Raw genomic sequence first — 19,757 nt, forward strand, 5'->3', positions numbered from 1 at the left:
AGAATTGCTTTAATTAATAAAGATTTTTTTTTTTAATGGCTTATTGCCATTGTTGTTGTAATCAGCTATGTGAATGGATGGATGTGGATGTGAGCACTGTAATTTTCATGGTTTTATTGATGACTTTATTGTTGGACCTCAATTGACCAACAGATGGCACTAATCTGCAACTGCTGCATCCAGGTTGTATGTGCACAAGAAGCACATACTGGAAAACCAATACATTGCATAACATTAGGCTGATCCTTAGAAAAGTATTTCTCTACAAGATATGTCTGAGGTGTTATTGTATTTATGTTTTGTGTACACAAAAAACTGTGAAGCCTGTCCAATAATTATCTAGTTTCGAGGCTTCTGTTGAATCTGATGGCTTAAAGTGGAAGTGAAGTGAAGTAGCAGCCTCTGCCATCAGTGTGTGAATGTGAGTGTGAATGTGACATGTAGTGTGAAAGCAGCTTTGAGTGGTTGCAAAGACTAGAAAAGTGCTATATAAGTACAGTCCATTTACCATATATAGTCTTTGTGTGAAATGTTGTGAACTTCAGCATGCTGTCTGTGTATCTGTACCAATTAGTATTGTGATGAACGACAGGAACCGAGTTGTAGGTGAGAGCCATTCTTTTTATAGGTGTGCCCAAATTTCACTGCCTGCCCTACATCCACTTTATGCTGAGTTATTACAAGCAGCTTCTGCAGCAACTGCAACTTGTCACGGTTTCAAATTTAAACAAAAGGTTGAGGACCCAGATGCAGACTGAAATAAGAATTTATTTTAAACAAAAAGGCACAAGGCGAAACAAAAGGCTTACTCTTATGAGGAATCCAAAGGGGGCAGGTAAACAAAATCCAATGGTAAAAAGGTCCAAACAAAACAGGCAATAAGTCATCCAAATAAAACAGAAGGTGAAAAAATCCAGGGAAGACTGAGAGTACTGACAAGATGCATGGACATGGACCAACGACAAAACTCCAGAGAAGGACGACACAGGATGGAGGACAAAGACTCACGCACGGTGGATGACAACGAACTAGCACAGGGACAAGGGAAGACAAAGACTAAATACACTGGGGAGGTGAAACTAATCGGACACAGGTGAGACCATCAAGGGAGCAGGTGAAAACAATAAGGGCAGGGCACATAATCAAACAGGCGGGAAAACACACAAAGGCAGGAAGTAAAACAAGACAAAACATACATAGGGCAAGAACTACAAAATAAAACAGGAAACACTAAAAACCAAACTCAGGACTGTGAAAGCAGAACTCAAACAGAAAATCTCTAGACAATGAAACACAAATGAATTACATAACTAAACAAGACTAAATCAAGACAAGAACACAATATATTAAATACAAAATTAAACAATAAGAACTCATGACACAACTCTGCTATACGAGGTCACGCGCAGCAGAATCATGTCACCACAATAGTGCAGACGCTGAGCAACATTTTAACCCTCTGCCAAGTTTGTTGTTTTTTTGTTGACATGTCTGTAGTCATACAGAGTCGTATCATGAATTACTGCCGAATCAATGATGTTGATTTATTGTTCCTACTTTATTCAGTTTTCTTTTACATTTTAACTCACAACCTAAAACCTAGTAACCATCTGAAAAAAAAAAGAACAAAAGAAGAACAATGAGCCGCTCTCAGAAAGGAACTGAGCCATGAGATCCGGCTCCCTTCAAAGAGCCGTAATTCCCATGTAACAGCCAACATCCCCCGAACACACAGTGACTGTTTTTTAGCTGCTGCCTTTTCACAGTGTCTAATCATAAGGTGTATTATCACAACCACCTTTAAAGACAATACATCTTTTTTCATTGATTCAGCCTTTGCATGTTCATTTCTTATATTTTTGTGATCATAAGCATCATAATTAAAGCAACAGTAACTCATTATAGGGGTCTCTTTTCAGGATGAATGATCTTATTTGCAATCTTTATTTAAAGAAGTTCCAAACAGGGAAGTGAGTCATTGTTAGTTCATATATAGTCCAGTAAACACCTAATATAGGCAATAGATAATATTGTTTATATACATATGTTTATATATAATATATGTTTTAGTTGTAAATTAGTTATTAAAACTGGTGGTAATCATTTTCTGAGAGGAGGGGTCTCTGGATAAGGAGTTGTTGTCAGATCGAGACTTGCAGGTCAAAGCGACGCACCACAAGAACATAAACACACCTGAGTAGAAAGAAAAACAAGGCTGTTAATTGTCAGAGTTAATCATCAAAGCATGATGCAGACTGTATATGAGGATCAAACACACACTGACCCTGCAGGGAGTTGAGGATAGTGAACACATAGATCCCCAACAAGGACATGTAGGTGGTGCTTGCTAACCCCCAGGGTAGTCCCAACACAAAGCTGAGGCCCAGCACTGTGGTACAATCCTTCCATAACCGGGACCCCTTCTCTCTGTTCATCTTCTGCCAGCTGCTGCCTTCACTGCCCCTCCTCAGCCCCCACAGCTTAAACACCACCAGCCCCAGCATGCAGGAGTTACACAGAATCACCAGGCACGGGAGGGCCACTGTGGTGATGTAGCTGACTACAAGCCGCTGTGGGAACTCACTGCTCATCCAGCATCTTAAAGAAATCACACATCAAGTTATGTTTGAATTATCTTATTGTTGAGAAGAATAAAGCTGAGCACTGCAAGAATCACAGCAAGAATTCAATCCTGTGTGGTTGAATATTTAAAATCCTAACATTGACTGTTGGTTTCTTACATCTGAGCTGTTGAATTGCGGTTGTTTTCATCCCTCAGCTCCAGACTGTATTTGCCATAAACGCCCGAAATCCCACAAACCACTGCAGTCAGTGTAGGAAGTCCTGCAAATACAAGAAAGATACGATACTGACTTCCATGAGCCCTCATAACAGCTAAATCTGTGAACTAATGGTTTAGATTCTGTTGCCTTCTTAAAGATGATTTTATCTTTTTTGATGGGACAGCAAAGAGTGACAGGAAATGTGAGGAGGAGAGAGAGGGAAGTGACATGCATCAAAGGGCCGAGGTCAGACTTGAACCAGATGCAGATGTCTTTTGCCTCTGTATCTGGGGCACCTGCTCAACCAACTGAGCTAAAGTGGCACCCAATTCATGGACAGCATGGACACTGTAGTAGAGCCACACGGTGGTGTAAGTCAGAACAAATTAACAGACAGACCAATGCTTTGTTGGGTTAGGTCTTTGGGTATGTGGTGACAATAGAAACAACAAAACGCAAGGCCCCTCAAAAGGGAAGGTGAATGAGATCTACTGTAGGTAATTAGGTGATATTGCAGAAGCCAAGTGGCCAAAATATATATTGCATCCTGTTATCAGATAGAACAAGCTCTACTGATGGTATTGTAAGAAAACGCATACACAAATAGTTGCAAATTTGCATGTGTTTCCTGAAAATGTAGTGTGTTGAGCTCTCAGGGTCACTGTACTTTTGCTACTTTCTAATCATTAATAGAATACTGGAAGAGAGCAAATTAATTCCCCATAAACATTAGACAGATAACACCATCTCAACCAGACCCCACTCACCCCAGCCCACCATGCTGAGTTTAAGCAGGTATCTCCTGATATAGATGTTAAAGACTCTGATGAGGAGAAGGTAAAGGTGGAATCCCTCGAGAGCCATCCAGGTGAAGGTGGCCAGCAGGGACCAGTGTAGAAACAAGCCCAGACCTCTGCAGACCCAGCCCTCCTCATCCTCATTCAGCTGCCACGTCCAGAAGCTGCAGAGCAGGAAGCTGAGGTGGAGGCAGAGCAGCGCTCCTGTTAGGTGCATGTGCACACCGACAGTCTTCTCTGGGCGCCGTCGTCTGCAGGACAGAGACATGATATCATGATTGTTTAAAGCAGATACAGGACTTCATCTGACCATTAATGACCTGATTTCTGCAGGTGTTTCCACTTAAAAACAGACCTACAGTCTTGTTTTCTCCTCCAGAAGGGGTAAAGACACACCTAATTTTTATTTGTATGGACATGAACATCACTTTTTCTCCCCTGATTCAAACCATAGACTGTATAAAAGATGGAAGGTGTGACAAAAGTGAAGCCAAACCCTCTCTATCTTGCTGACTGGCTGCAGTATAGGTCATAAAGCGCGCCTCTTCCATGTTAACAGATGACGCATGAGTCAAATTATAAAATCAAAATACATGTCAAATACATTTTTCTCAAACATGGTTTCTGTCATTATAGTTAGTTCTTATCATGCTGATTTATGTCAAATTGTGTGCATTTTTCTGACAAGTTTAGCTTTAATTAGTTATTTGATGCTATAAAATTATTGACAGCTCTGTTGACAAATGCCGCTTCTGCAGCCAGATTAGCAGAGAGAAGGAACGGTGAGAGAAGACGTAACTAACACTACAGACATTGAACTTTCCATAACCATGAATATCTGCTTCAGAACAACACAAGAAGCTGATGTGAGGGATCTTCAACAATTTGTTGGTGGTTAAATGTCCGTTTGTGGTTAGCAGAAGGCGCAGAACATCATTATTGCAGCTCCACCAGCCGATCTTTCATGCGTAGACTCTGGCTCCAAATGCGCAAAATGGCAGCTTCCGCTCCAGAGTGCATTGTGGCTTCACTTTTGTAAAATGAGAGCAGGTGGAGACGCGTTGTCCATCTTTATACGGTCATAGTTTGAACCTGTTTCCTGACAAAAAGTTATCTCAGACGGTGTTATAAATAGCCAGAGATGTTTCTGTCTTTCAGAAGAGTAATTCCAGCCTCCAAGAAACCAGTCTTATTTTAAAAGATGCACATGTTGTCAAGCCTGCACAGTCGAATGTCAATTTCTTTTTGTCTACAAACACAGCAGGTGTAGGCGGAAGGAAAACAAGGCAGGTCTGCTCTGATGAGGGCTGAGGTTTTTCCACAAGTCAGCCTCTCACACACCACTCACACACGCACCAAGCTGCAGCAATGTGAATATTTATGTCAATGTGAGTGCTTTTCAGACAGAATGATGTTTTAGGGATTCATTTCTAGAAGAACTTCTGACTGACAGGACTGCCGGCTACCATATTTGAATGTAATACATGAATAAATTTAAACAGTGTAACAAAATTTAAAGTACATCAGTATGACAGAAAAATAAAGGTTTTAAAGTAATAATCTCAAAGATTCTCATTATAATAAATGTCTGTTAATTTGTAGTATTAAGGACCGGGTGACGGTGGCTACTTTCGTGAAAAAAATCACATGCTGCGCCCAGTTAGTGACGCAATTTCCATCACCCATCGGTGGTTGGTCTGCCAGAGAGGGTAGGCGGAGCTAAGTGGCTGCTTTTCTGGTCTCTGCAAATGTTGCGAGTAAACAGTAATCTACTATGGCTGAACAAACAAAGAAAACATCGATGACGACAGATACAACTTAAAGAATAAGTGAAAATCCAAAGAAAAAGAAACAAATTGGACGCTCAGATGAAAGCAAACAGTCTAAAAAGGAAAGCGACCGTCAGCCAGGAAAATCAACCAGAGCCAACCGTGGACACCTGGTTATATGGGACGTATGGACCAGTAATTGTCTTTTATCGCCATTAGGCGCCCCCAAATAGAACAAAACTGAGAACTTTGAGATTATAACTTTAAAACAATGTCTGAACCTCAAACTTTAAACATGTCTACATGCTTGTTCTGTAAAATAGATATAACAATAATTATAACCAACCACCCACACCTTCACCAAAAAGACTAAAGATGTCTCTCTGTTAAACTTTACAGATAAATCAACATTAACAAGAGAAATTTATCACTAGGGTCAAAAACCCAAGACTCACTGTAGACAGATGTAGACGATCATGGTGATGGTTGTGAAGAAGACGGAGAGAGCTGATCCGATGTAGGTGAGGTAGCTCAGGTTAGCTGCACTTCTTTTATCCACTGATAGTTCAGGGTTCTGAATCAGAAGAACATACAAGAAAATTCATCCCAAAATGTTTCCAGTTATGAAGTCACACAGAAGGCACTTCAGAAGTAGTGGAGGGGAGGAAAGTTTCATCCTATCATATCATATTGATCATCGTAAACATTTTCATGGACTCTTTGTACTTCTTGTTTTATTTTGTTAACTTTAGTTTCATCCTCATTTCTGTTCTAATTTCCTGTACGTTTCCTGACTTGCAATCAGCCACACCTGTTGTCAATTTCCAACCAGTCATTCAGTATGTATACCACCACCATTTCACTTGCTGTTGCTGTTCTGACTGACCTCCTGTGTATGACCTTCTGCCTGGCTTTAAGTAAACTGTTAGATTTTACACCTGCTCCTCTCTGTGTGATCCCTGCATTTGAATCATTTTCTGAGCACCAGTTGTTACAGATATGATATTTGTGTAATTTAAGTCAGGCATGATATGATTTAGATTCCATTCAAAGGCCTGCGATCAATATAAGGCAATAATGTTATAGGCCCATTTATCACATTCATAACAACTCACTTAAAAACAGATCAAATAAAATGTAATTTTATAGTTTGGCGTATGGGCAGCACAGTGGTGCAGTGGTTAGCCCTGTTGCCTCACAGCTAGAAGGTTCCTGGTTTTAAATACCATTTAGACATATAGTGGGCCCTTCTGTGTGGGGGTTTGCATGTTCTCCTCGTGCATGTATGGGTTCCCTCCGGGTACTCCGGCTCCTCCCACAGTCCAAAGACATGCTTGTTAGGTTCATTGGTGACTCTAACTTGCCTGTAGGTGTGGGTGTGAGCGTGAATTGTTGTCTGTCTATGTGTCACCCTGTGATTGACTGGCGCCTCTCGCCTAATGCCAGCTAGGGTCCTACTTTGTATCTATGCTATGAAATAGTTTATTATTGACTTAATACACACTGATGCATTGTTTTTACCTGACTTATTACTCTATTATAGAGATGGGAGGTTCCACTCTTTTTACTAACTTGAGTTTGTATGAGTGACTCACTAAAGAGAGTCTGGTTTTCGAGTCACTCGAGTCACTTACGAGTCAGTTACCCAGAGCTTCAATCCCCCACCTGCGCAAGTGCCCATAGAGCATGCGCTCGAGAGACTTCCATCACCCGATCAGGCTAACTTCCGGGTTAGCACTCTGCTAACATTAAAGGGATTATATTTAATTGTGCAGCTCTTCTAGACCTTCTGATTGTTTTTGGACCTAATTGATCCATTTCTGATAGTAAAGCCAGTCATTTCGCGGAGTTTGTGACGCTCGTTTTCCCATGATTGTGTGCAGAAAAAGTGCTGAGAGAGCGGGTACAGAATGACTGAGTGAGTGACTGATTCGTGTAACTCGAGTCAGACCTTCAGCTCAAGGCAGGGAGTGAGTCGAACTGTGGGAAAAAGTGCTAAGTTGAAACAAGCGCTAAAGTGGTAGTTTTTCTCACAGGGCTCGGCTCATGCGATGTCTCGCCTCAAATTTGCAGTTTGCAGTGGCTAGTAGCCGGTAGGATGGGTGAGTCAGTGAACGAGTTAGTGGAGATGAGGACTTGTGACTCCAGAGTCATTAAAAGGAGTCATTTTGAACAATTGACTCCTGACTCGCACATCGCTACTCTATTAGTTGATGAATATATGTCTTAAATTAAGCTTTTTGCAACTAAGTGGAATATTTGCATTCAGAAATGTGAACATTTACTGGCAGATTGAAATTGCTGTAGCTCTTTTGCTAACGTTAGCTCCACAAGTTGGTTTAAAACAGTCTGCGGCTTATTTTTAATTTCAGCTGACCTGTTTTAAAATGTGAATCTTATCATAGGGGTCCTTAAATTACTCATCATCCCAGTAGATTATCCATGCAGACGAATGGAAGAAACAGCATCTTTCCTGTTCTGCAGTTTATAGTGACTTTAAAAAAGTGTCTAAAACTTTTGCATTCTTAACATCGTTTCTACATCTTATTCTTTTGGTTTTGGAAACAGAGATCTCTCTCCAAACAGCTCAAATGCTGAGTATCTCTCTTACTACCAGCCTTGCACACATTTCAGCATGCTGACAAAGTGGTCTGCAGAAAAATAAAGCCATTTTACCACAAGCACAGCAAAGAAGCTCAGGTGGTTGCAGCTGCAAATAAACTCGCTTCCTGTGTTGTTGGTTTCACAGCCGTCGGTGCCCCAGTAGCCTTAGACACAAACGACATAAGTCAATCATAAACAGGAGTTTAATTTTTATGATAAATCAAATTACTGCCGTGTGGCATATGAAGCCCACCTGTTCCATTCCCTAGTTCTGGCTCATACCAAAACACACAGGTCCCATCTTCCACCTGAAACATATTCAAAGTTAGAGGAAGGCAGCGTAAGGCTAAGTGTAATGCAAGCACAGCAGGTGTTGGGATTTCACCTGTTTGCCATGTGTGAAGGTTAATCTGACGGGTTGTGCGAGGTCCCTGACAGGTTGGTTCCCTGCCCTCACTACCAGCACAGACCCCCCCATAACAGCGCCGTCCCTCCGGGTGGGCAGGAGCTGAATACGTGATCTGGACCTTGTCTTCTCAGGAGGTGGACTCAGCTGTGAGGATGGACACAGTTATCAGAGGGAACATTAATTCTGAGTGAGCTTAATTTGAGTTAAATCATCTTCTAAAACGTACCAACCGTCACTTCATTTTCATAGTAAACAACAGCTCACTGTGAGCACAGAGGTCATGGAAATCAATGCAAATCAACATGAGGGCAAAGTGCTTCCTTGTACAAATATACAGAGAGCTGGCTCAAAGAAAGAGTCAGTTTATCCATCCTCCTGGAGTGCAGTCAAAGGTCCTATACTCACCGCCTTCTCTTGGGTTAATAAGGGCGATAAAGAAGGGGTTAACTAGTCTCACATATGACGTCTATATAAAGTATTTATACATATAATGTACCTTCAGGGTTACTGACCTTAAAGTAAGTGCTGTGGATCACTGTTGTCACCAGCAGCACCTCCTCCTCAGACATGCCTCCTCTGCTTTGTTGGAGAGCGGAGGATGGGATCTGAACCCGGTGCTGATGAGTGGGACTCGCCTCAGCCTGAAAACCATGAATACATACAAAAACATGCAGAAAATATACACTCATATTAGACCAAACACAAAGGAGAACCTGCATTTAATATCATGAACAACTACGGAAGGACACAGAAAGGTGACAAAAAAAACTCTCCCTGTTTTGTTCATTAGAGTCATGGAGAAACTTATCATTAAGAGTCAGATGAGACGACGGCAGGGAGCTAAAGTCTAGCCTCACCTCCAGAGAGGAGTTCACTCTGAGCTGAATGAAGGACTGGCCGAACAGACGGCCTCGTGGTCGACACGTTGCAATCCTGACCTCATAACACCTGGAAACACATATTTCACATGTTTCATTCAAACCCAGGGTAATAAAGTAAATATTATAACTTTATGTTTAGGTAATACACACTACTGAGAGAAAACCTTTCACATATTAATTGTTCCACACAGTCATTTGTGTGGTGCAGACATTGCCACACACTGTGGTATAAAACATGCACAGTCATGTGAAGATAGTTCCTGAAAGGCTGACCTGCTGGAAATTAGACATTTTTTATTCAACAATATAGTTCGTTGTTATAATTAATATGCTCACTGATGAATTTCTAAGCTGTTTATTTTGTTTCAGGAACAAAACACAAACCTGCCAGAGCTTTCCCAGAGTTCATTACACAGCAGAAAACAACAATCATCCTCATAAGAGTGTGAAGTGTAAGCAGACCCTTTCAATAGGTGGACCTCAGGCCGAATGCAACCTAAGTCAACTGGCCCTTTAATCATTTATGTGTAAATCTGAAAGACAGCCTAAAGCCTGATTACATATTGATACATTTCTTTAACTTCTCTCATGCTGTTGTCGCAGCCATACATAGCTAACATTCATCTACTACACTTGTGCTATGGACGCCGGCATACAGAGCTCCCTTCAGTGTGCACTTTCAAATATGAGCAAATTACTGCACATATTGAAGCAAACAGGCAATGAGTCTAACTCAGTATAAAGACTGTTGAAAGTAATGTATACTTAGGTATTTACATTGTTTGATCATCAGAGGATCAGCACTTTATCATCAGGAGAGTTTGCTCAGTCATTAGTAAAGACTGTTGTTTGGTACATGAATAATACAACCCGAGTTTTTCATTTTTGTGCTGACCCCCTCTCACACTTTGATGTTATGCATATTGCCCTCCCTGTTGTCCTGCATATTAATACCACAGTGATTAGTCTCGCCATGTAATAGATTACATAGTGTAAAAGACATAGCCTATCAGCTATACACTTCACAGCATCACCCATTAATACATGAGATAGAGCCAAGCTGAGTTAATTTAAGAATATTTAACCAAGATAGAGGAGGAGACACTTATGTGCTGACTCTTGATGGGTGTGGCCATTGTTTCGGTGATAGTGACTTAAACGACATTTATTTAAATGAAAAAGTTCAAGGTTGTTACTTTAAGCAGAGGTCATTTTGGAGAGTCAAACTGAATAAACCAAAAAAATATTGAAACCTAATAATATCAACTACTAAGATTGATAAGGTATTACATTGATAACATTTTTAAATTCCACTTTACAGGTCGAACATAAAGAAATGTAAACGTCTGGCCCTGGTCAGGCACAGCCCCCATAAAAACATCTGTTACCTGGTCCAGGGGACGTCCCTTTCTTGACACTGGAAGATGGCATCTTCACAGAAGTCTGTCAGACAGAAAACAAAAAGATAATATATATGAACGGACACGTTGAAACCAAGACTGACAGCTGAAAGAAATAAAACTCATGAGTCTGACTCGCTGTGACGTTCTGCCTGATCCTCACTTACTGTTGGAAACTTTGGGTTTTAATGTTGCACAACTGGTTGTGAAAGAGTCCCTAACGTCTGGAAGCAGAGGACCGTGAGTGACTTTACTTTTGTCAGGATTTGATGATCCTTGACCTTTACACATCAAGAGATAAAATGGTTTTTACGTTGTGAGCACAGAAATAAATAACAACAAACACATGTAGACAACTCACCCCCAGCACGTGTCTCAGAGAGGCAGACGAGTGAGACGATAAAAACAGCACTCCACATCTTCCCCCACTGATGTTACAGATCCATGTGAGTGGCGAGTTTCACATCTTCAATTATTATTGGTGGTGGAGGAGTGGGGGTAGTCAGTTCCTGTTCACAGGAAGTGACTCATATAATAATCAATTTCTTGAAAAGTTTGCTCACTTGCTCATAAAAGAGGAACATGTTAGTACGTCATGTATTGATTTTTTTTATGGAGCTCAACATACTGAAAGAAAGAAAAGCAGATCTCCCTCACTTACAATGTAACTCTGTTCATAGAAACAACAATCTTTTCTATGACTGAATCTCAAACATTAGACAAATGAGGAAGTTTCTAAATATTACAGTTTACCTATCAATGCAAGACAAAAAAAATAGTCACAATGGTGCACACGTCAACTGACACTTACAGCCTGCAGAGGAAGTGAAACCTGCACACATTATTTCTGAAGTGGCAGATCACAAAGCAACATGCAAATCACATGTATTTGAAACTTCTTTAATATCATGATCAAAGCTATGCATATGATTTTAACTTTAACTTTTTTGCTTTTTTCTGTTACTCTACACTGGATGTCATTAATGACTGATTTAAGTCCCTTCAGTGTACTCTTTCCGTTCCGTTTTGTGCATAAAAAAGGAGAGGAAAGAAGTGGAAGAAAGGGAGAAAAGATTAAGAGAAGAAGGAAAACATTTGGCAAACCTTAACTTCATTTTGGTTACGTTATAATTTGTTAACGCTGGTGTGTGTGATCAAGTTGTCCACCTAGTATTGAATGTTTGCAAAACTTCTGCCTCTCTTGAAATTGAATTAATGACCTTCCTTCTTTTATTAATTTAAACTTTTTTGTTTTGTATATATTATTGTGAGTACTGGAGGTCATGTTTATAATTTTATGCTTGATCTACATTCATTTTTTTTCTTGGTTGACTGTGATTAAGCAGGGCCCCCGCCTCGTGCCCATTTGTAAACTTTGTAGCAGTCTGAGCCTGTGGTTGCTCGCTCTCTCTTTTTTTTAGCTTACCTGCTGTTTAGTTCATCTTATGTTATCATGTGTGTGTGCGTGTGTTTGTCTGTCCGTTCTGTTTGCTGCTCTCGCTCTCTGCACCCCCATTGCCTGCTCTCTCCCAACTTTTTTCTTTTTGACCTGTTGTACTATTTCTTCAGCAAGACACAATTGAGTCAGTAAAAGGTTTAAAGATTATTCATCTTAATATCAGGAGCCTTGTTTCAAAAATTGATCTCCTCAGAGCATGGGTTGGTCTTTACAAACCCAGTATTATCACTATATCTGAAACATGGCTACATGATAAAATCACAGATGATGTAATGAAAATTGATAATTTTGTTTTGTATAGAGCTGATAGGCCTTCAAGAGGAGGTGGTGTGGCCACATATGTTGATGCAAATCTTGCCTCTGAGTGTGTCCTTCCCAATGTTGAGCCAGTTAAGTTTGAATGTCTGTTTATTAATATTATACTTCATGAGAACAAACATTTAACTATTGGTAACATTTATAGGCCTCCCTCTGCCTCAACTGACTCTACAAAGTGTATTTTGTCAACTATTAATTCTCTTGAGAGACATAATGAAATGATTATCTTGGGTGACTTCAATCGTAACTGGCTTGATCGTTCCTCCTCCAATGACAGAAATGTATTTGGTAGTGTAAATCTCACTATATTAATCAATGAACCCACTCGAGTAGACCGTAGGTCTTCATCTTTGCTGGACTGGATACTGGTAACTAATCCTGATAGGATAATTCAATCTGGGGTTATGTCTGATTGTTTAAGCGATCATTCTGTTATATTCTGTGTCTGGAAAATTAAAATCCCACGCTCTCCTCCCAAATATATTAGACTGAGACAAAGTAAAAACATCAATGAAGATTGTTTTATTCATGACTTAACTGCCATTAAGTGGGATATTTGGTACGCGACAAAATCACTCATATCCTTTTGATTTACATATTTATTTTGATGATGGGTCACCCCTTGAGAAAGTTGATACCTTCAAATATCTGGGACTTTGGGTTGACCCCGAACTCTCCTTTAAACCCCACATTGATTTTATTACTAAAAAAGCATATGGCTGTCTGAACTCACTATATCGCTCAATAAATGATTTTACCAATTATTTATTATGTTGATATTGTTTACCAGAACACCTCAGACACTAATCTTAAGCCACTTAATGTTGTTTATAATTCCCTGTGTAGATTTATCTTGAGGTGCCCATACAGAACTCACCATTGTTTCATGTATGAATCACTTAATTGGCTGCAGCCTAAATCTAGAAGGCAATTCCATTGGGTTCAGTTCATTTTCAGATGTGTCCATTTTAACTGCCCCTCCAATTTAAAACAGTTTCTGGTTCCATATAGATCTTCACATTCACTCAGACATATGCAATGTCCCTTTTTCTTTGTCCCAAGAATTCGCAAGGAAGTTGGTCGCCAGTCACTGGAATAATCTGCCTTTATCTCTGAGATCCATTACCTCTTGCTGTTGCTTCAGGACATCTTTATTTTCTTATCTTAAAACAAATTGTTCATGCTTTTGATCTGTGTGTACTTCAAACTGTATGTTTGTGTAACGATCCAGGTCACTGTATTTATTTATATATATTTTATGTAAAATTCTGCTTGTACAAAGCTGAGGGTTGGGGTGTGGGTGAGTGAGGGTGAGGGTGAGCGAAATGTCTGTACTGCTGTGTATGTTGGTATAGTGTTGTTTTTGGTTAGTTTGTTTGTACATGTTTTATAATTTTGTATTTGTGTTTATAGGGCCCCCTAGAAAATGAGATGCTGCATCTCAAGGGGCTATCCTTTGAATAAATTGAAATTGAAATTTTAAAACTAACATGTGACCGTTGTACTATACTAGTATCTTCAGACATAATTCAGAAACACATGTTCAGTGTGCTACACTAGGTATACAGATTTAACAGCAGGATTAAATTAAAGGTTTACAAAAGTCAAACGTTTAATATGAAGACATAACATATTTACACTAAAGGTTACAGTTAGGACATGTTTGGAGTGTTACATGTGGGAGTGGGACTTCCCCACTGACTAAGGGCAGGAAAGGGAACTACTTGAAGTAGGTGAAGGGCCATCGGACAACAGCAGCAACTAAAGGAGGCAAGCGCACACACACGATTGCTTTTATAATCCACAACATTTTGACACTTGGGTCTTCAGGTGTTTCTTTTTTTCCATAGAATGATGTATGGAAAACAACCGTCTTTATAAAGTAAGCTTTCCCTTTCCTTCCCCTCACTTTATGTGGTTGTCACTATGTAGGAGATATGCAGTATATGAATTCATTCATTTCGGAGTCATTTTTAAAGACTTTATTGATGTTTAAAGAAAGCTTTTGTGGAATATTTGTAAAGCAATTCTATATTAATAGCCAGCATGGTGCAGTGGTTAGCACTGTCGCCTCACAGCTAGACGGTTCCTGATTCAAATACCGGTTCATGCGTAGGGGGCCTTTTTGTGTGGCATTTGCATGTTTTCCCCATGCATGTGTGGGTTCCCTTCGGGTTTTCCGGCATCCTTCCACAGTCCAAACACATGCTCATTGGTGACTTTTTGCCTGTAGGTGTTAACGTTAGCATGAAAGGTGTCCCTGTGTAACGCCACCTCTCTCCCAATGACAGCTGGGATTGGCTCCAACCCCCTGTGACCCTGATAAGCACTATGGATGGATGTATTTGATTTGTTTTACACTGCTCAAAAAAATTAAGGGAACACTTAATCGTCACAGTATAAGACCAAGTCAGTTAAACTTCAGGGATATCAATCTGTCTATTTTAGAAGCACAAGTGATTGTGAATAAATTTCACCTGCTGTGGTGCAAATTAAAGAGACAACAGGTGCAATGGAGAGGCAAAAGAAAGACAACCCCCAAAAAGGGAATGGTTTTACATGTGGTCGCCACAGACAGTTGCTCTCTCCTGATACTTCCTGACTGATTCTTCTTTAGTTTTGTGTTCTGCTAGTGTCCTTGTCACTACTGGTAGCATGAGGCGGTACCTGCAGCCCAATCAGGTTGCACAGGTAGTCCAGCAGCAGGAGTGATATTTGCTACTTTGTGCAAGGAGGAACAGGAGGAGCACTGCCAGAGCCCTACAGAATGACCTCCAGCAGGCTACTGGCTTGCATGTTTCTGACCAAACTGTCAGAAACAGACTCCATGAGGGTAGCATGAAGGCCCGACGTCCTCTAATGGGACCTGTGCTCACAGCCCAGCACCGTGCAGCTCCATTAGCCTTCGCCAGAGAACACCAGAATTGGCAGGTCCGCCATTGGCGCCCCGTTCTCCTCACAGATGAGAGCAGGTTCACACTGAGCACATGTGACAAACGTGAAAGAGTCTGGAGATGCTGTGGTGAATGTTATGCTGCCTGTAACATCATCCAGCATGGCCGGTTTGGCGTGGGTCAGTGATGGTCTGGGGAGGCATTTTCTTGGAGGGAAGCACAGACCTCCATGTCACAGCCAGTGGTACCCTGACTGCTGTTAGGTATGGTGGTGCAGTGGGCCCTGGGTTCCTCCTGGTGCAGGACAATGCCCGGCCTCATGTGGCCAGAGTGTTTAGGCAGTTCCTGGATGACAAGTAGCGCCACTGACTGTCCAGGAGCTCACTGATGCCCTGATCAAGGTCTGGGAGGAGATCCCCCAGGACACCATCCGCCGACTCATCAGGAGCATGCCCAGATGTTGACAGGAGTGCATAAGGGCACGTGGGGGCCATACACACTACTGAGTCACATCATCAAGTTGGATCAGCCTGTGATTTAAATTTTTTACTCTGATTTTGGTTTCCATTAAAACATAATTTTGTTAAAATTATACGATAAATGTACATCAGTAAAGATTTTCAACTTGAATTATAGGTTCATAAAGATCTGATGTTTGATTTAAGTGTTCCCTTAATTTTTTTGAGCAGTGTATGTACGCGTATTACCTTGGGCGGTTTTCCACATCTGCCATCAAAAAGCTTGCGGCCTATTGGTGTGAATATCCATATGTGAGGTGGTGTGTCAAACACCTCAAACAGTGGAGTGTTTTCAAACTTACAAATATCTTCGAACAATAATTGACAGTAAACTGAACTTTGAAGCTACCTGTGAAGCTGTGTGTAAAAGGGCCAGCAGCGCTTGTTCTGCTTGAGAAAACTGTCCTCTTTCCACATGATCAGAACCCTGGTGATCTTATTTTATCGTGCTTTTATTGAATCCATTTTATCATTTTGCTTGGTGTCATGGTTTGGAAACTGTCTGACTCAAATTGTGAAATGGTCAAGTAGGCTGATTGGAGTGTCACAGCTGAACCCAGAGTCTCTGTACACCAGACAGTTGCAGAGGATGGCTGGCTCCATTTGAAAAGACCACTCCCACCCATTAAACAGGGAATTTCAGCTTCTTCCGTCTGGACGATAGTATATGGTAGCAGCCTGTGAAACCAGTGTTGCCAACTTGGCGACTTTCTCGCTAAATCTGACGACTTTCCAAATCCTCTTGGCAACTTTTTTTGTCAAAGCGACTAGCGACAAATCTAGTGACTTTTTCTGGTGTTATTGGAGACTTTCCTGGTGTTTTGGAGACTCTGACGTGAAAGCACGTATCGTTCTGCAGTTACTGTCCTCAACGATCAGCAGGTGCTGCCGTGAGCCCCTCCCCTGTCCCAAAGCACTCACAGGCAGTCAGTCTCACAGTAGCCTCGCGCAGCAGTCCCAGCGGAGAGGAGACCCACACCACTCCGCGTCCACACTGCAAATGAATCGCGCGTGCGCAAAGCCGCCGCTGATCCCACCCTGGCTTACAGAGCGGGATGTAAATGTAAATGATTTTTTAAAATTTGCTATTCTAACATTTAAAAATACAGCACAAAATTGATTTATGTAATGTGGGTCTAGACAAAGCATTACTCATGAAGTTATTTTAAGAAGTGATGGCCTATTTCAATGGCAAAATAAAAAAACAAACAAACCAAGAATCATAAGAAAGTTCTTCTCAGTACTGAACTCACTATTCCACTACAGTCATTGACCCTTTGGACAGATTCCACAACAGTCTTATCATGGCTAACATCTGACTCCTGTCGCTATAAGGTGTTTGTTGGTACAAGGATAGCTGAGATTCAGACTCTGACTGACACGAAAAATTGGAGATATGTTGACTAAAAGAATAATCCAGCTGATGACCTAACAAGGGGCAAAACCCTCCTAGAGCTTTCTCAGCCACACAGATGGAGTCAAGGCCCTCCATTCCTCTTGCTGAACACTAACTGCTGGCCAGCCAATCCATGTGTGCCAGCTGAATTAGAGCCTGTTGAGGAACTCAGGAAGTCTATGTTCTGTGGGGCTGTGATCTCAGATGGCCCAAACCTCCATGATCTGAACAAGTACAGCAGCTGGGATGATTTGATAAAGGAAACAAGCAACGTGCTTTATGGGGCAGCAGATCACAACTCAAACATAGCCCAATGCTATATAAACTCAGAAAGGCATCTTCTGCATAGGGCCCAATCAGAAAGCTTCCCTGAGGAATTCAATGCCCTGAAAACAGATAAATGCATACCGAAGAGTAGCAAACTACTCCCCCTGTCTCCTTAATATGACCCTGACTTCGGCCTCATCAGAGTGGGAGGTCGACTTCAAAGAGCGGAGAACCTTCGCCATGACAATATCCATCCGATTATATTGGACCCAAACCAACCCATTACAAAACTCATTATCAAGCATTACGATGAGAAATTTGTTGCACCCAGGCCCTGAGCGTGTCTTGGGGGAAATCAGACGCAGGTACTGGATCCTGAGTGGTCACCAAGCCATTCGCCAGCATCAACACCAGTGTCGAGACTGTCACAGATAGAGAGCCAAGCCAGTCATTCCCAAGATGGCGGACCTTCCTCCAGCACGACTTAGACTGTTTAAGCCCCCCTTCTGATCCACAGGCATGGACTGTTTTAGGCCTTTCATAGTGAAAATTGGCCACCACACAGAGAAAAGATGGGGTATACTGTTCAAATGCTTAACAACATGCTGCATACATCTTGAGGTGCTTGACAGAATGGATGCAGACACATTCTAATGGCCTTCAGAACATTTGTCTCATGCAGAGGTAAACCCTTTGAACTCCTCTCTGACTGTGGGACAAATTTCAGAGCAGAAGAAGCAGAGCTGCAAAATGCCTTCAAGGCCATGGCACCAGACTTGAAACAGCAATTGGCCCACACACAAGTGAACTTCCAATTCAATCCTCCATCTGCACCACATTTCGGCAGAAGCTGGGAGGGAGAGATAAAATCAATAAAAATGGCCCTCCATGTTGCATGAGTAAACCAACCAACAACAGAAACAGTCCTACACACAGTCCGGATTGAAGTTGAAGGCATTCTGAATTCAAAGCCTCTTGGCTATACCTCTTCTGACCTTGCTGATCCAGACCCAGTCACACCAAATATGTTGCTGATGGGGCGGCCTGACTCCTCTCTTCCTCAGGCAATCTATGGTGCAAGTGAACTCCTCGGCAGGAGAAAATGGCGTCACAATCAGATCTTAGCTGATCATTTCTGGACAGCATTCATTCGCTCTTACCTTCCAAACCTACAAACCAGGCAAAAATGGCAGACCGACAAAGAGAACTTGGATTCAGGTCAGGTGGTGATGATAGTTGACCCTCAGTACCCTCGAGCATCATGGCCTATTGGAAGGATAACTAAAATCTACCCTGGAAAGGATGGAAGAGTCCGGAGTGCAAAGGTCATTATTAAAGGTAGAGAATACATTCGCCCTGTTTCCAGATTGATCCAACTCCCTGAAATCACTGAAAGGGCTAAATGAAACGTATTTGCTGCACAAATCCGGGGGCGGCTGTGAGAAACTGCAAGTGTTTTTCCCCTCCTATCCACAAGAGACACCACTCAATAGATTTGGGTACCTCCCACTCTATAAATAGAGGCCTGGATGAGGACTTCCTGTTCTTTGTGTTCAAACACATCCACCTTGATGCAGTGTTTGCCATGCCTGTTTTGAATTCATTCAATGTAAGTAGCCGTTTCCCTTTATTAAAAGGTTGATGGATAATTTAATTTGTTAAATAATATTACGATGAAGTATGTTCAGTTAGTCATTATTTTATGGAGCCATTTTGTCATATTCTACAAGAAGACTGTGTGACAGGAAATGACATCACAAAGAAGGACCCCTGATGATCCTAACTGCTGGATGCTTAAGTTAGTCTCTCTTAAAAATACGGAAAATTTGATAGATAAGGCAACAGTCAGGTATGTTTCATGGTACATGTCAAATGGTATGACCTTAGAAACACTTTGATAATACATCATATTTATAAAAATGTGTATTTACTTTAAAAATAATGTTTGAAATGTTCACACTAAGGCAATGTGCTTGCATACGTGTCCATGATAATGCCTGTAAAATTTGATTTTAAAGTAAAATGTCAAATGGTGTAACCAGTTTCACTATTTGACTCCTATCACAATCCTTTCAGTTTGAGGTCACTTTTGTAAAAATATCAGTTGTTTATTCTGCTTATTAAAGATGTAATATAAAGTCACTTATTATGTGAAACTATTTTAAAGTTTTCAGTGTTATATTTTTTGAAAAAGTGATGATTTATCCAAAATTTTATTAGCAAAGCTCTGTAAGGCTAGGATTAAATCATGTTGAATGATCT

The 19,757-nt window shown here is 41.1% G+C and overlaps 1 protein-coding gene across 1 annotated transcript; it reads right to left on the reverse strand.

The window, feature by feature from the left end:
• Positions 1 to 644: 644 nt before the first annotated feature.
• Positions 645 to 11,075, reverse strand: LOC138591161 (adhesion G-protein coupled receptor G1-like). The gene is made up of 12 exons (XM_069661685.1): positions 11,005 to 11,075; positions 10,632 to 10,686; positions 9,220 to 9,310; positions 8,875 to 9,003; positions 8,339 to 8,506; positions 8,207 to 8,261; positions 8,026 to 8,117; positions 5,805 to 5,923; positions 3,551 to 3,831; positions 2,742 to 2,844; positions 2,285 to 2,598; positions 645 to 2,193 (listed from the first exon to the last, which is right to left on the reverse strand). Exons 1-12 carry the CDS (start codon positions 11,060 to 11,062, stop codon positions 2,078 to 2,080), a joined length of 1,581 nt encoding a protein of 526 aa, XP_069517786.1. The 5' UTR covers positions 11,063 to 11,075; the 3' UTR covers positions 645 to 2,077.
• Between the last annotated feature and the right edge of the window lie 8,682 nt (positions 11,076 to 19,757).

Source organism: Semicossyphus pulcher, unplaced genomic scaffold, assembly GCF_022749685.1.
Source record: "Semicossyphus pulcher isolate SPU_LCO1_2020_fin unplaced genomic scaffold, fSemPul1.0.p SCAF_1, whole genome shotgun sequence".
In the NCBI taxonomy this organism is placed as follows: domain Eukaryota; kingdom Metazoa; phylum Chordata; class Actinopteri; order Labriformes; family Labridae; genus Semicossyphus; species Semicossyphus pulcher.

Bases quoted from the DNA above. Each gene is read 5' to 3' on its own strand.
- LOC138591161 (XM_069661685.1), bottom strand. From the start codon at position 11,062: ATGTGGAGTGCTGTTTTTATCGTCTCACTCGTCTGCCTCTCTGAGACA. The intron at 2,845-3,550 runs GTGAGTGGGGTC...TTGTATTTGCAG, and splicing joins ACTCAGCATGGTGGGCTGGG to GACTTCCTACACTGACTGCA. The intron at 2,194-2,284 runs GTCAGTGTGTGT...CTTTCTACTCAG, and splicing joins TATCCTCAACTCCCTGCAGG to GTGTGTTTATGTTCTTGTGG.